The sequence below is a fragment of the Bactrocera oleae genome, chromosome 4, assembly GCF_042242935.1.
Source record: "Bactrocera oleae isolate idBacOlea1 chromosome 4, idBacOlea1, whole genome shotgun sequence".
NCBI classification, from domain to species: domain Eukaryota; kingdom Metazoa; phylum Arthropoda; class Insecta; order Diptera; family Tephritidae; genus Bactrocera; species Bactrocera oleae.
Window position 1 is genome coordinate 50976673 of NC_091538.1, and position 17711 is coordinate 50994383.

The 17711-nt window shown below is 32.5% G+C and overlaps 1 protein-coding gene across 4 annotated transcripts in view; it reads right to left on the reverse strand.

The window, feature by feature from the left end:
- Positions 1 to 7335: 7335 nt before the first annotated feature.
- The window catches only part of Dg (Dystroglycan), a 67090-nt gene continuing 56714 nt past the window's right edge, over positions 7336 to 17711 (reverse strand). For all 4 annotated transcript variants that reach the window (XM_070108075.1, XM_070108076.1, XM_014240509.3 and 1 more), the window contains 7 exons: positions 15753 to 15803; positions 15324 to 15685; positions 12546 to 12745; positions 11526 to 12482; positions 11266 to 11460; positions 10001 to 10162; positions 7336 to 9920 (listed from right to left, as the gene is read on the reverse strand). In XM_070108075.1, coding sequence (XP_069964176.1) covers positions 9799 to 9920; positions 10001 to 10162; positions 11266 to 11460; positions 11526 to 12482; positions 12546 to 12745; positions 15324 to 15685; positions 15753 to 15803 — 2049 coding nt within the window. In that variant the 3' untranslated portion in view covers positions 7336 to 9798. The remainder of the gene's footprint in view (positions 9921 to 10000; positions 10163 to 11265; positions 11461 to 11525; positions 12483 to 12545; positions 12746 to 15323; positions 15686 to 15752; positions 15804 to 17711) is intronic.

Genomic DNA, 17711 nt, shown 5'->3' on the forward strand with positions numbered 1-17711 from the left:
TTCATTTGAAGTGTAAACAAAAATATTTTAAACTCAAATTTGTGGAACTTTGTGCCTAAAAAAATGTTTCTGCTGAGAGTTCTTCTACAGTCGAATGTCGTCGTATTTTGATGTAAGTTTATGGTGAACATTCTCTACCTAAGCGAACGTGTAAAAATTGGTCTGCACGAATTAAAAGCAGTGATTTTGTCTGGGAAGGCGAATAACGTCCTCGGTGGCCAAAAAAGTATGAATATGAGGAACAATTTAGAAGCATTACTCGATGTAGATTGTTGCTGATTTGTTCCGGCCGATGCAGAACGCCCTCACTGAATCCCGCTTCACATCGAAATAGAGTATTGAATATTGGCTTGATTCATTCTCGGTCGGCCAGCCGGCGCACGCAATATACATATGTATAAGTAGTTATAGAACCAATACTTTACAATACATATACCTTGAAAAATAACCAAAAAAGAGTATCACATAGAGCTGTTTCCTAATTGAGTAGGGAGAGAATATCCTCACAAATGTTTACTAAAAGAGAAATTAGAGCTTCAGCATTTTATGATATTTGAAATTATCTTACAGTTTCAATTTTCTAATGAAAAACGACTATATGTATGACTATAAGTTTAAGTAGGAAGGATTTCATTATGTTTCCGATTGCTTCCAATCCATGTTGCATAATTGTGTACTAAAAAACTTCTGAGACAATTTTGTGATTGCTTCACTAAGTATCATGTGCAATTTTGGTTCCGTCGATTCCGTTGCGGTAATTTTGATGTCAAAGATCTGGAAGGTCAATTGTCAAAAGTAACGATAAAATAATATAAATCATCAAGTCCAAACGTGAAAGTAAGTACATTGCACTAAAAACCGTTTGGTACCATCTAAATAAGACTGGATACAAAAAAAAAAAGCTCGATGTATGAATGCCACGCGAGTTAACGTGTTAAGAAAACCTCATGCACTGAGTTTACAACTGCGAATCACTGCTGAGTCGCAACAAAATCGATCCATTTCTGAAGTGGATGGTTACCGGTGACAATTGATAATGTCAAGCGAAAACGGTGGTGGTCAAATCGCGGGGAGCCCGCGTAGTCAAGTGGATTGACGTTCAGGAAAAAATTGCTATGTGTTTGTTGGGATTGGCAGCGGAATCAACTACTCTACGCAGCTCTTCTTTGGACCGTCTGTAGGAAGCAATCGTGAATATCGACTGTCTTAGTTTTTTAACAAAAGAGACGAAGGTATTTATGAGAGTAGCACTATTGAATTACCAGCAAAATGTCAACAAGTTATATATTAAAACGGTTTAATGGAAAAATAATGGATTTATTTTTTTCCTTGAATTTATATAAACAAATGAACGCTAGATCATTTAAACTGTAACCATCCTTATCTAAAATAACATGTTGGGTGTAGACACTTAAATTGTTGCATTTCCTATGCAAATAAATATTTTATGCTGCCATATGGATGTTATAGTCTTACAATTTCAGCAGCTACTAACCTTTAGTAGTTTAGTACCTAAAGACACTTTTCTGCGGAGAGAGCCTGCTCTGTAATTTAAAGATCAAAGGATCATAGATCAAACTCAATATCTGAACTGTCGAATGCTCGCTTTCGAATAGATTAAAAATCGCCCCTCGTTTAAAATCCCTTTATCAATTATGAATGGAGTAAAGAAATATTTCCATAGCAAACTTTTAAAAATATTAAAGCACAACGCCATCATACTAGATGACCTATATTTTACGTAAAAAGAAATATCTAAAATTAACTCCTCACCGCCAATAAATCTCTTGAAGGTGGAGAAGGGTTAATTCGAGTAAAACAAGGCCAATTTTTATACCCGTAACCGTACCCAAAAGAAAACATCGAATACTCTATAATGTATATATAAAAATGACCAGCGTGATGAGCTTAGTTGATTTAGTCAATCCAGCTATCCATCTGCCCGTCTGGCTATATATACGGGAACTATTCCTTCAGTTTTTTTGATATCAATCTAAAATTTTGCACACGTTCTTTTCTCCCCAATAAGCTGCTCATTTGTCGAAAACTCCAATATCGAACCACTATAACATATAACTGTCATACCAATTGAACGATCAAAATTAAAATCTTATGAAGAAAGCTTTTTTATTTGACAAGATATCTTCACAAATTTGGACAGTAATTATTGTCCAAGGCAATGCTATAATATCTGATCCAATAGTGCTCAAACGATCGGTGTTGTAGTTATGAGGGACACCGAAACTTTAAAAACGAGAGTTGTGGTGAAAAGGCCTTGAAGCTTTGAAATCTGATGTTAAACGTTCATAAGACCGATATAAAAACACTCGTAACTTGGTCAATTTTGTTCCATTAAAGACAAAACAAATTTAAAACGCCACCACAACCTTTAACAAGATCGAATTTTACCATCGAAAAGCGCCTACGCGACCATTGCCTCAAATAATTTGCACTGCATGATATACTTTAGGTATTTTCGTTTTTATTTGTTTAATTTTATCAAAATATATAAATATTTAGTATCGGCATGCTTCACAATGTCATGCAATTACGATTCTTAAGTTGAGTAACCAATTCTACGCTCATATACATATTTATGCTCAGTACTCTGTAGTACTCATACAAAAAAACTTATTACGTGTATGTATGTATATAATACATCAATGCTTATCATACTCACTGGTATAATAGTTACAATATTGAAATTACGTTTAACTTTCTATTGATCTCTGTAATCTGGTCATAAGAGTTTTGGTATTTTTTTTTTTGTTTTATATTGTGTTAATATTTTTAATATATAATATTTTTTTTATTTTTCATCCTTTTAATTTGTATGATTTCTTAATATAAATTTATGATTTATTTGTATTAATTTTTAAATTTTTTAAATTTTTTAATTTTTGTTTGTTTGTGTAATGACAATCCCAAGTTGTTTCTGCAATTATTGTTGTTATTATTGTTATTAATTATAATTTTTTGTAATATATTTTTCATATGTATATGTAAGTATTGAAAAATTGGACAATTTTAGTCAACATTTTTATTTTTCAAAATTTATTTTCAACTTTTATTTATTTTTTACTTTTATTGTTTACTACCTATTTTTATTGGTTTACTAAGCACACACATACACATGCACTATAATACTTTATGTAAAATTTTCTTTTCAAATACCTAAATCAATTTCAACGCTGCACTTTTGTTTCTTTCAGTGTATTTTTACTTGCATTAACCGTCTTACTTATTTACTTACATATGTAATTATTGTATTTGTTTACTTTATTTTGTGTGTGTGTATGTGTACAACTCCGCTCCTTGGTGCATTATTTAAAGTTCATAGATGAGTTATATAAGTATGTATGTATTTAGGTTGACTGCGTTGATAACTCCAATGGTTGTTTGTTTGTATGATACAAAATTTAAGGGAAATGCTTAGAGATTCTTAGATTGCTTAGAATTCGCCGAAGTTACAATATAATTAGTTGCAGGAGGAGGAGGAGGAGGAGAATGAGGAGCTTATAAACACATATATGTATAGATGTATATGTATGTATGTAGCTTAAATAACAATTTTATTGTTGCAATTTGTTGTCGCTTCTATATATTCAAAATTCTCTTTTTTATATTTTTTTTTAACTAGTATTTTCAAGGAACGCTGGTGGGTTATGATTGATTTACTGAAATGTTTTTAATAAACCTGCAATTTACTCACACATAAGTGATAACCTTATGCGTTATGTGAGCATCAGCTGATGCTCATTTGTTTTTTTTGTTTGTTTGTTTTTTTATGGCTATGTTTTACAAATACAAACGTAATTAATTGCGATTTTGATGCAAGAGTAGCGTCAGACGTGTTGTTTGTCTGGATGTATATGTATATGAATACATATATGTATGTATGTATGAGCACATAAAATCATTTTTTTTCTCTTTTTTTTTTTGCCTCCTTTATTACAATATCTCTTCTTTCTTTATTTTAATTCACTTAAAACCGCTTATAAATTCAGCCAATCATATTTAATTGCTTCTTCTACATATATAAGTATATATTTATGTAATAATTTGTTTTGTTTTTATTTGGATGGAAGCTTTTTGAGCGCCTACAAGCGCAAAGCTGCAAAATACTAATGATTAATTCGTTAAATATTTAAATAATTATATATAAATAAGTTTTCAAAAAGATTAGCTGACGAAATTGGTGAAAGAAAAATAAAATATTATAAGGTGTTTTTTTTATATTTTTTTTAAGCAACTTAAAAATTTAAATAAAGTTCTCAAGCAATTAACATAAAAATTAGTATAAAAAGTATTCATTATATACCAACAGATAATACATTTGAGTTTTTGTGTAAAATAAAATTAACAAAAAAACTGTAAAAATTAAAAAAAAAATTTAATACAAGGACATTTTGATCGGTCAGTTTGTATGACAGCTATGTGCTACAATTGTCTGATTAGATTCAGAGATTATGCCGTTGCATTGGACCATAATCCATGTCGAATTTCGTGAAGATACCTCGTGATATGAAAAAGTTTTTCAAAAAAGTAGTTGATTCAAATCGTGCAGTTTGTATAGCAGCTATATACTTGTACTATAGTGGTCCGATATCGGCGGTTCCGACAAATGTATGTACATACATACATAAGGAAAGGACAGGTGCACATTTTCAGATCGATATCTCAAAAACTGAGGAGTAGGTTCGCGTACATACAGAAAGACGGACAGACGGACATAGCTAAATCGACTCAGTTCGTCCTGCTGATCATATATATATTGAGTGTTACAAACATTGTGGTAAACTTAATATACCCTGTTCAGGATTTAAAAACTTAAAGTAAATTAAATCAGCATATGACTATGCTTCCGTTTAGGTCACCCCTCGGATTTGCCTTAAAAATTACACAGGTGTTCTGTAGGCCGTTAAAAAAAAATTACCCTATGCGTTTTTTTGGCAGAAATTAACTTTGTTTCAAATAAAAAAGTTTTTAAATTATTTTTAGTTTTCAACACTAAAGCAATAATAATTAAACTGATACAAAGGTTTTTAAAACTATTGAAAAAAGAAGATGAAAAAAATATTTTTTTGAAAAAAAAGACACATGGGAAATTGTTTTTTTTTTTATCACACGAAAATGTATATGAAATTTTTTTGTTGAGAAACAAATTTCGTTGCCTTTTTATTTTTGAAAAAAAACAAATCTGCTAAAACGGACACGTGGAAAACTGTTTTTTTACCACATGAGGAACCGCTTTATAAATTTTGAGCAATATGGCATTGAGAAAAAGTAAATATAAATAATTAATATAAATAGTTTTAATAAAAAAATCAATGTACAATAAATTCGAATAAAAATAAAATAAATAAATGCAAGCACGCGTAATAAACTAAAAACATAAAAAAATGTATACTGATAAAAAAAAAGTAATTCATTTAAGTGTGATATGCTCGAATTAAGTCATAGTCATTGTTGCATTTTTCCATTAGACTAGTATGAGAATATCATAAGTTCAATTATTATTTTATAAAAAAAACTATTATTAAAATATTAATTTTGAGATAATGTTAAAAATGGGACATATGTATGTATATACATTAATTATGGGCTACATGGGTTTCCGCGACCAAAAAACGGCCTATTTTCAATAATTTTATTTTATTTAAAAAAATTTATATAAAAAATGAAATATTTTATTCAAACTTTTTATTATTCCAAAGATACATATTTTACAAAGATTTTTTGAAATTTTCAAAGGAAAATATTCAAAACTCGGCGATAAAAATGTGCCTCCGCGTTGACAGCAGAACCTCTTACAGGATTATATTATCAAAAATACGTGTTGTAATTAAGACCATAAACTAGATATTGGACGAAGGAAAAACAAAAAAATTAAAATTGTATTTTGGGAAGACGTTTTACAAAAAAAATTTGCAAATTTTGGTCGAAATATCTCGATATTTTTTTTTAATAATTGTAAAATAAAATAAAAAAAAACCTTCGTTCAAGCACCTCTTATATCTCGCAGACTTGTGTAAAATTCCATTTAAATCGGTTGAGTAATTCGTGACAAATCTTGACAACCAACCAACAACAGTTTCCAAAAAAACGCGTTTACAGTTTTTAGTGACTATATATGTAGCTGACCTCGAGTGCGTAACTTTTCGAGTATCTCCAAAACTATTACTCGGGTTAACTTGAGCATTTAGGACAATAATCTACAATCCATCTCTAGATTGAATTAAATACGATAATAAAAAAATCTATTTTTTAAAGCCGGGAAGCCCATTAATCCCTTTAAGTGAATTTTCCACATAAATTATTACTAAATCAAGTGATTTTTTATAACTATAAAGACGTAAACAAAGGAAAACGTAAATTTGCAGCTTCATTTACGTTCGATAGAACTAATCTATTATTATAAAAAATATTTATACAATTTTAAAGCATGCAAAATAATTTTTATTATGTGGGCGAACCCTCTTAAACTTTAAATATATTTTTTTACGATTTTATATTAAGTGAAAATTAGCAAAAAGAACTGATTTTTATTCAAAAACCTATTACTTTGTATATTAAAAAATTATATTTATTTAATTTAATTTTAATTAATAATTCAATTAAAAAAAAGTTTTGAAATCATTTTTAAAACTCCACCAGCCACAGTGGTATTAATAGCTTCCTTATACTTTCTCCCATCTTTCACCAAAAAAATGTCCTTCTTGCCAACAAATATTAATAATACTACCCACATATAGCGGAACCTTACCTAACTTCATAATTCAAAATAAATTAATGAATTTAATAATGCATATGTGTATGTAAAAAAATTTTTGAAAAATATATGAAATAGTGCTTAAATGTATATTATTTCCTCAACTGTATTGACGCACAACTTTAGACACATAGGTTCATAAATTAATTTTTTCAAATTCCTAATCCCTCCAAGAATAATTATCTGGAGTAAGTTTCGGATTTTTTTTGCATGCTTTCACTTTTACCTTTTCATTAATCTTTTTTTCAACATATCATCGCATTTGAAGCCGCCTCAGTTTATATGTATATATGTACATAAGTTTGAAAATTACTTTTACAAACCATATGTTATGTAACATGCAACGTTAGAAATTCATTTTAAACAAAATCAAACCAAACCGATATGCAAAAATATTGTGTTTATATAAGTTTAGTTTTGAAAATTTTTTCGTAAAAAAGTGCAATAAAACAGCTTAGATCCGGATTCGAAGATCGAATTTGTATTTTCGAATGCAAGTCATAATAAGCGCAAGCCACCAGTTTTCTCTCGAAAACTTAAAATGAAATAAAATTACAACAACATTTATCTTTGGCATTTTATTATTTATAACTTTCGATATTAACGCTATCTTTTTATGCGACCATTTGTTATTTTCACTTGACGAATTACTTTCGAGATATTTATTTTTACAACTAAAAACACCAAAAACAAAATATCGTTCATTTGTCGTGTTTAACATAAAGTATTTGTTTTTTTTTTGTTGTTTTACATTTTGATTGATTTTCATAATTAAAATATAAGTAGTATGTATGTATTTATGAATTGGGTGTATAAATATAAAAATTATTTAAGCACTAATATAAATTACAAAAAAATACATATGTATTTATATATATATATATGTATGTATGTAAAGTATAAAGTAGTGATTGCCCAAAATTCAACATAATACGCTAAAACTCAAAACTGCATCTATAGATATGTATGTATGTGTGTGTGTGTGTAAATCAAATTGGCAGTAAATTTTGCAAAAATTTTTATTATTTGTATAATTAAACAATTTTCTGTTGTTTTTTGCGAATCATATACATAAAGAACAAAAGAATACAAAAGTATGTCTGCAAAACGCTGTGTCCGACTAAACGAGCAGCAGAAGAACCTCGCTTAAGAAAACTTATAGCCATAGTTTCGAACAGATGCAGCAAAAGGTTCGCAAAACAACAATAACAACAAAAAAAATTTAATTCAACTAAAAAACACTGATAAAAATTAAAAACAAAAAAATATATTAAAAGAAAGCACAAAATAATATAAGAAATAAAAAATAATAATAATAAAATAAACAAAAAACATTATAAGAAAAATAAAATTGATACTAAATAATTAAAAAATTTTATTATAAAAAAATTTTAAAAAAATAATGAAAAATCTAAAAAATGTATAACACAAAAAATAATAATTAACTAATAGTTTAAAAATTTAAAAAAATATATACAAATTTTTTTAATAAAACTTAAAACATTTATATTAAAAATAAAAACTATTATATTTTTTTTGTTTTTTATTTGCCGATTTGAGCGTTCTTTTGCCACCACGCTTGCAAAAACAAATATCGGAATTACAAAAAAAATACTAAATTTGCAAAAGTATTGATTTGTACTACTTTGAGTACGATCTACTACCTACTACTATCGTTTAATTATCGGTTTTGTTATCAAAAATTTTTTTTAGAAGACTGTTCAGTATTTTTTTTTCTAAACCTTTTCACAAAAATTTTTTTTGAAATCTTTTCAAAAATTTTTTACGAAATCTTTTCAATATTTTCTTTTTGAAATCTATTCAATTCCAAATCTTTTTAATATTTTTTTCGAAATCTTTTAATGCTGTTATAAAAATCAAATCACCATGCTGAGTGTGTGCTGGTAGGTAAAAATGTATTTTGAATTTAGCATCTTTGTTGTTGGTTAGCGTTTCTTATGCGGCGTAGACATTCGTCTACAATTTTTCGTGTCTTCTTACAAATACAAATACAAAACGTTTCAACTCATCATACATAGTTATGAAAATACGAAAATGGCTTTTGTATAAACGCGCTTGATTATCCGACATTTCTTAATTAACCTCTTTTTAAATTTATGTTTTTTTGTTTTTTGTTTCGCTTTCGCTTTGTTATACAAGTGAAAAATCTTAAGTAACACACATGCATATTAATAATGATTGTGACACGTTTTCATTTTGATTACAATACAACTATGTTACGCAACGCCGTTAGTTAAAATATCGTAACTGTAAAATACTCTAACTGTATATATTTTAGTTTGCGGAAGCACCTTTAGCACTTAACGCAAAGGTTCTGTTTTAGAGTAAAGTCAGCACATACAGGGTGATTACAAACTCGCTTTTGTGCACAATTTCTGCCGGTTGGCCGCGAGCACGGTTATCCGTTATTTTTAAAGAAAATTAAAGTCAATTTTTGAGGTTTTCCACAAACTAACCGCTAAACTATAGTAAATATATGATATTTAGCCACTAAAATAATTTTTTTCAAATCATTCTTATTATATTAATTTGTGTTATTGTAAATATATTTTTTTTTTGCCAAAGTATTTAAACCGTTAGTTGTCGAGTTGTTTTTCGAGTTTTTTTTTTTTTTAATAAATTAGAAAGAAAATAATATAATTAAATGTAGTTGTGTTGAGTTAACGTTTGTTGTATATTTGATTGTTAAATTATTACAACATTTTTGTTCATTAGTTCCGACAGTTTGAGGTGTCATTTTGTAATGATTTGCCATAATAGCTGCTCGTCGTTTTCACTACTTAACTGCCGTTCGTAGCTTTGCTCTATCACCTATGCTATATATATATGTATAGACTTAATATTTATTTATATATGTATATATATAATATAACTTAAAACGAAAAAAAATGTTTATGTAGTGAATTAAGTAGTAAAGTTTCCATTTTGTTGCAATTTAGCAGTAGCTGGGAGATTCCCGTTTTTCGCCATAAACTTTTGCTCTCCACATTCCACAATTCACATTTTTATGGCGAAACATATGGTGGCGGCTTTCGATATGATGGCGTTGCTGGTGATTTCCCCCGCGCTTCGCGTCCTCCTACGACAACAGCGGGCGGTGGCACATATTCATCTACATCGTTGTCGCCTGAAACGCGTAAAAATAGTAGAATTTTTAAATTAGCTTCGCAACTCATTAATATTAAAAGCTCACAAAAGCGCACTCACCATTCATGTTGGACGTATTGTAAGAGGGTGGCAACAATGGCGGCTTCTCGTCCTTCAATATGATTGGGCTCTTATTGCCGATTTCGGGTTTTTCGTCCAATTCATCTTGGAAAATGACAGGTATATTCTTCTTGCGGAACGATCTACGCTCTTCTTCATCGCCTATATGAAAATAAATAAAATAAAAATCATTAACATTACAGAATTGTAGAAATAATTTGAAAAGGTAAACAGTATTACGAGCATCACAGGATCGTAAATACTTTTCTTTAATTCTAGGTTAGGTCAGGTTAAGTTAGAGAAAGTAGTAATGATTCTTTTGAGATACCACTGCAAGTCAGAACAAAGAGCCTGCCGTTAAAAAAAAAATCACTAATTGTCTTGAAAGTTTTAAAATCGGTCGACCTTGTATCGTCGTACAAATTTTACCTGAACAGACCGAGCTTTAGGTTTGACCAAACATAGATGTATATGCGTACACCAACAATAACCGAATAAGGCATCGAAGCCAACTAAAGCAGCGAAAGCCTCATAGCACACTTACTCAGAAATATATGATGAGAAAAGTGAGAACTAGCCAGGTTTTTTACCCTTTACCTAGTAACGCTTACCGGAGAGTTCAGTCTGTTATTATCAAGCTGAGTTAGCAGGTCAGTTAGTAGGTCTTTTGTTCAAATGAGAGCCTTGAAATTTTTCTGAACTTGATTCTTATTGACCCGGAGAAGCGTATTAAGCCCTCACAATCTCACAGCTGGCATAAAGGAGATGAATAATTTAAAAGTTTAAAGTTATTTTAATAAGGTTAACTAAAGGAATACGGCGATGTCAGATGATGATCGATTGCAAATATTCGATTAGAAAAGATTCAAACAACCAAATGACTACACTTTAGCGGATCTACAGCAGGGCTTGATGGTTTTATTAAAGGCTGTCTAAAGATAAAGTATGTATTATCATGTTTACATAACGGTAAATTTAAGATATCCGTTGAATTAGCTTAAGACGGACGAATAAGGTGTCGTGACATTGGAATTCCGGAAAAAAACATAAGTTTAAAAAAAACGGATTTCCAATAAATTCCACTTACTTCTAAGTTCTAACTCAATTAAGTGTTCAATTAAGATTTATTTTACAATACACTTTAAATATAATCCTAGCCTACCGTCTAAAGTTAACTAGTCTGAACAATTCAGATTTATCTACTTATATGTATCACATCTTGAAAATATGCTAATTTTTAATTTTTGCTGAGTCAAATAACTCACCCAATTCCATTTTGCCGCTCTTGCGACGACGACGATGTAGACAACACGCAATGAGGCAAGCAATTATGATCATGCTGACAATAATCACCGCCGGCAAGATGATTGTGTACATATACTCTTCGCTGAAGCTCGATTTTAGAGTTGGTTGATCGGGTTTCGTGGGCACATAGTCACGGTGGATGATGTCAGTTTGTGCTAAAAATAATAATTATTATATATTTACGAATATTATGAAAAATATAATAAAAATTCGAACTTACGATGGCACAAGCCCAACGGCAATGCTTGTACATTGGTCAGGTTCAATTCAGGTCCTAAAATCTTTTTCACATGATCGCGCACCATATGATCCTTGATTAGGTATACGCTACGAACAGCCTCGATTTCCTCTTCGGGACAACGATTATGCGACTTGTACAAGCTCGTATTGTAGAAATTCACAATTGTGCTATCCGAGTCATGATGCGTTGTCACTGAACGTATTTGCACGTACTGTGTAGTTTGATCGCCGAAGAGTTGAGCAATGCGTTCCACAAATTTACGCTGCAGATCTGCATTGAATTGCTCGTGTCGTATGGCCAGATAGGCTTTAAAGTAGACGCTAAATTCTTTTTTGGGTGCATGATTCACCACCACAACCAAAGCGTCGGTTGCGCTCAAGCCGCCAGCATCTTGTGCCACGAGCAAGTATTCCTCTGAGCCGGCATCACCACTCTTTGGTATGCCATAAAATTCCTGATTCTTTGAATCGAACTGTAACCAATGACGCGGGTTGAGCTCTTTGTGGTCCTTCGTCTTCAGCGTTAATGTCAGTTGTTCGTTATCATTCGGATCGTAGAACGTATCGCTGGGAACTTTGAAAACGAGCAAATGACCGACGGTAGCATTAACACGATCTACTTGATTGCGTGGCAGCGGTGGCACGTTTGTCGCCATATGTGTCGTTGGTTTCGGTTTGGTAATGTGCGATTTCTGGCAAGCGCCAATCAGCTGACCCGTTATTGATTTGACGCTCAGTGTAGGGTACACCAAATCGCTTAAACGGCTGGCATCTAAACGCTTGGCCAGCTTATTGAGCTCCGACTCCGGGCACTCGTTAGTGGGGAAAGTTTCATTGAAGTACACAAAAGTAGCGGTATTTGGATCCTGAGGCATCGGACGTATCTCGCGTACAACCAACGAGTTGGTGTTTTCATCACCCAGCGTTGATGCGACATCTGGAAATTACGAATGACTAGTTATTAGCTGGTATAAATAGATATTGAATCGAAGCTGCTTACCGCGCATTAATTTAAGCTGCCAGTCAATGCTGTGTATATTCTTCTCGTTGATCTTAACGGTAATACTTATCTCGTGATTAACGGTACGTACACCGCGATGCTGTTGCACAGATATTTCTAGAGTTTCCGTTACTGAATCATTGCCAGAATCGGTTGCCGTTAAGCGGTAATGCCATTTTGAAACAGAATCATCGAGGGGTCTAGAAGGAGGCGTGTGAAGAAAATATGTTATAAGATCTTATAATATGCGAAAAACATGGACAATTGAGCTTCATACAATTAAATATTATTACATTCCAGGTGTAAAATTAATCAGTTCGAAAAATACGTAATATGGGAGCTATATGTTATAGTTATCCAACTTTTTTGATACTCGCTATCTACTTTATATCGTGTTAATTAAATATATTTCAAAATTTTAGTACCTCATCTATATAAATAAATAATTTATAACGCAAAATCTCATTTTTAAACAATCTTTTACAGGGGAGCTATATTTTAGCGACAACCGATCTTAAACATTTTCACTGTGCATATTATAATTACGGTAAACGCAAAACGTACGAAATTTCGTTTTCTTAACTGTGCAATTGGATGAATTATAATCCTTTATATGGCAGCATTATGTTATAGTCACCTACGTTCATCATTTTCACAGTTAATTTTCTATATATTACCAGGGAAAATATTATGAAATTTCGTGTTCTCAACTACCTTATTGGAGAAGATAAAATGTGAAACATTGTTTTTAAAAAATGTTGATATGGGAGCTATATGCTATAGTCAACGGATCTAGAAAGTTTTCACTGTCCATATTCTAACTACGATATGCGCAAAGTGCACGAAATTTCGTTTTTTTAACTGTTTAATTGAGACAGTTATAACCCGAAATATAATTTTCAAACGAACTTTTATACGGGAGCACTATGTTATATTTATAGTGATTTTCACTGTCCACTTGCTGTTCATATTCAATTACAATACTTGTATAATTATACTTCGTATTTTTATCTTCCTAAGTTCAACTTCACACCACCAAGGGCATTCGCCATGGACAGGAACAGGTGGTAATCACTTGGCGCTACGTCCGGGCTATATGGTGGATGCGATAAAACCTCCCATCCGAGCTCCCGTAGCTTCTGACGAGTCATCAACGAAGTGTGTGGTCTGGCGTTGTCCTGGTGGAACACTACACCCTTCCTGTTGGCCAATTCTGGACGCTTCTGGTCGATCGCCTGCTTCAAGCGGTCCAGTTGTTCGCAGTAGATGGTAGAATTAAGCGTCTGGCCATATGGGAGCAGCTCATAGTGGATGATTCCCTTCCAATCCCACCAAACACACAGCAAAACTTTCCTGGCCGTCAATCCCGGCTTGGCCACTGTTTCGGACGATTCACCGGCCTTCGACCACGACCGTTTTCGCTTGATATTGTCGTATGTGATCCATTTTTCGTCGCCAGTCACCATCCGCTTCAAGAATGGGACGAGTTCGTTCCGTTTCAGCAGCATATCGCAGGCGTTGATTCGGTCCAGAAGGTTTTTTTGCGTCAAATTATGCGGCACCCAAACATCAAACTTTTTTTTGTATCCAGCCTTCTGCAGATGGTTCAAAATGGTTTGGTGACTAACTCCCATCTCCTGGGCGATGTCACGAGATGCCATATGCCGGTCTAACTCGATGTATTCCATGATTTGATCGGTATTTGTCGTCACAGGTCTTCCGCCGGCTGGCTTATCCATGGTGTCGTTTTCACCGGCTCTGAATCGTCGAAACCATTCCTCCGCGGTTCGAAGTGATAGAGTACCATCCCCCAAAACACTATTAATCTCACGGAACGTTTCTCTAGCGGATTTGCCTTTAACGAAGGAAAACTTTAAAATAGCGCGAATTTCGGCGTTAGTGAACTCCATGTTTACACGTCTATAACTGTTGAACGCAATATCCAAACTAATCATGCATAGCGTTGTTTTGTAGGTTATGTCAAGACCTTTCAAATTATGTATAGTGTTGCCAGATACGAACTCTGTAGCGCTTTGTACATAGCCGCGAAATTCAAAAGACAAAAAAGCGGAAGGGAGATATATGACAACCTTATATTATACGCAAAATCTTATTTTGTTGGTATGGGAGCTTTATGCCACTCGACAACTGTACTTGTTAACCTTGAAAAATAGAAAGTGAGAGAAATTTCATACCTTTGAGGCAAAATTGCAATATTGAGAATTGTTTGGCCTAGATGTCTGGTTTGATTGGTTCTGACAACTTTACTATTAAACCGCAAACGATTCCATACAAGAACTTGAGCTTGTATGGCAGCTATATGCTATAGTGGTTTCTTCTTCTGGAATTTCTTCGGATATAGTACAGATGCCTTAAAAAACCATCCATGCCAAATTTCGTGAAGATATCTCTTCAAATAAGAAAGTTTCCCATACAAGGACTTGATTCCGATCGTTCAGTTTATAACGTAGCTGTATGTTATAGTGGTCTGACTAATGAGCAGATTCTAGGGAAGAAAAGCACGTGTGCAAAATTTTAGATCGATATCTCAAAAACTGTGGGACTAGTTCGCGTATATACAGACATACGGACATGGACCCTGCTCAGAGTACAAAAACCTAGCCTGGATCTACTCAGCTTAGCTTTCTAAACATTTCAAAATATTTTCTGATAAGTTTTACTACTTGAAGTTACAAAAATTGCATATTCAGGAAGGTACAAGAACAACGATCATACGAACCATAAATAGATATAAATAATTAAAAAATGTTCACTCACAATCCATAAAGTACATGTGTTTCGGGGTTGAATTGTAACCACGATGACGCCTTCAATTCACGATCATCCTTATCTGTCAAATCTAAGCGCAGGTTTGTCAGATCCTCCGTATCGTAGAAGGCATCCTGTGGCACTGAGTACGAGAAGGCCTTGCCTGAGGTCACAGCGAATTTTTGCAGACGCGTACGTATCATTGGCGGGGTATTCTCCACTTTGGGCTCCACATAGTCGGTAGAGGGCAGCGTTGGCGCTGTAGCATCAGTGCTCACGGAAGATGGCGTTGTGCCAAAAGTGGAAGTTGTTGGTGAGGTTAGCGAAGAAGTAGGCGAGGCAGCATCAGAACCTTGCGGTGTAGTCGGAGGCTAAAGGTCGGTAAATAAAGTCACATTAAAACAGCGTTACAAGTTTGAATTATAAAACTTGACTCACCGTGCGACTCACATCTGATTCGGAGAACAAAGTGTTTGCCTCGTTATCGTCCTAATGGTGTTTCGTTGTTTGACAAAATGTTGTTTGTGGCAATCGTGTGTTGATTTGTTGATATTTTTGCAAAAATAAAATAAACGAAATTATCTCATATAACTTGGACGAGTAAACATTTTCGATATCGATATTTCATGCCAGCAATATTTCGATTTTATGCAATATACGTATGTGTGTATGAAGAAATATATGGAAATATTTGAACATTTACGTACGACAATAATTCTATAAGTCATGCATATGAACTAGGCATGTAGCTATATATGTATGTGCGACAGCTATGTACAATAGCTATTGAAATAATAGCAGTTTAAGATTGAGACAGCAACGAAGTAGATATTTAATAATTTATTCTAAGATTTTATTTTTTAAATATTTTTATAGAAAATTTTTTATTTGTTATTTTTATAAAAAATATGTATATTTTTTCATTAACACTGTTACCCTTTAATTTGCTATTGTTTCCATTTTAACTACTATACTGTTAATTATACAAAATTTTTATAATATTGGATCCATAAGACACAAATACACCAAATATATATATTTCCACCCATTGACGACTAATTAGAAACGCTTTAAAAACTTTCATTTATAACCTTTAGTCAAAAACAAGAAAAAACGTTGACCTCGGTTGCACCAAAGCTATAATACCCTTCATAAATACAAAAGATTTCTTAAAAGGTCTTGTTTCCTTCCTTCAGTTTGTATGGCAGCTATATGCTATAGTGGTCTGATATAGACAGTGCTGACAAATCAGCAGTTTCTTGGAGAGAAAAGGTCGTGTGCAAAATTTCGGATCAATATCTCAAAAACTGAAGAACCAGACAAACGGACATGGCTAAATTGACCCAGCTCGTCATGTCGCTAATTTATATATATATAGTTTATAGGGTCTCGGACGTTACTTTCCAGATGTTACAAACTTCGTAGCAAATTTAATATACCCCATTAAGGGTATAAAAAAATATATATAGTATTATTTTTACTCAAATAGCATATGACGTGAGACCCTTTGAGGCCAATCGTTGTGACTTCTCTGGAACCTGTGAAGTCTAGAATATAGTTTTAGTCTTTTTTACCGACTGAAACGAAATAGTTTATTATAAGGCCTTTACAAATCTAATCTTTCCTTTCTCGGACGTAAAAATTGGCATTTCGGAAAATAGGACCTAAATTTTTCTAATATATTTGGATCTTTCTGTCATCTGTCAAATCTATCATCTTTTGTAAAATACGGTCTTGACGTTATTCCAAATTATATTTGTTGTAAAATCTTTCGCACTCTGGATTATTTTGACATTCGAGGTAATGTTTTAAGTACACAAAAGCAATTTTACGGACGAACTTATTGCTCTACTTTACTTGATAATTTCAATAGATTCTTAAGGTATGACGACAATTGTATTTTCTCAAGGCCATATCTCGAAAATAAAGTAAAACTGAGCAAAATATAACAATATGTGTGGCTAGAAAAGGAAAGAGTTGAGGAAAGCCTATCAGAAAGTTTATAAGGAATAATCTTAATACTCTCAACAGGGTATATTAAGTTTGTCACGAAGCTTGTAACACTCAGAATGAGCCCCCAGAAACCCTATAAAATATATATCTAAATGATCAGCATGACGAGCTCTATCGATTTAGCCATATCTGTCTATCTGTCCGTCCGTCCGTATGTTAGTATATACGCGAAATATTCTTTCAGATTTCAATACGAAATTTTACACACGTTAATTTCTCCCCAAAAATCTGTTTATTTGTCGAAACCGCCGATATCGGACCACTATAACATATAGCTGTCATACAAACTGAACGATCGGAACCAAGTATTTGTATGGAAAACTTTGTAATTTGACGAGACATCTTCTCGAAATTTGGTATGGATTATTATCTAAGACAATATTG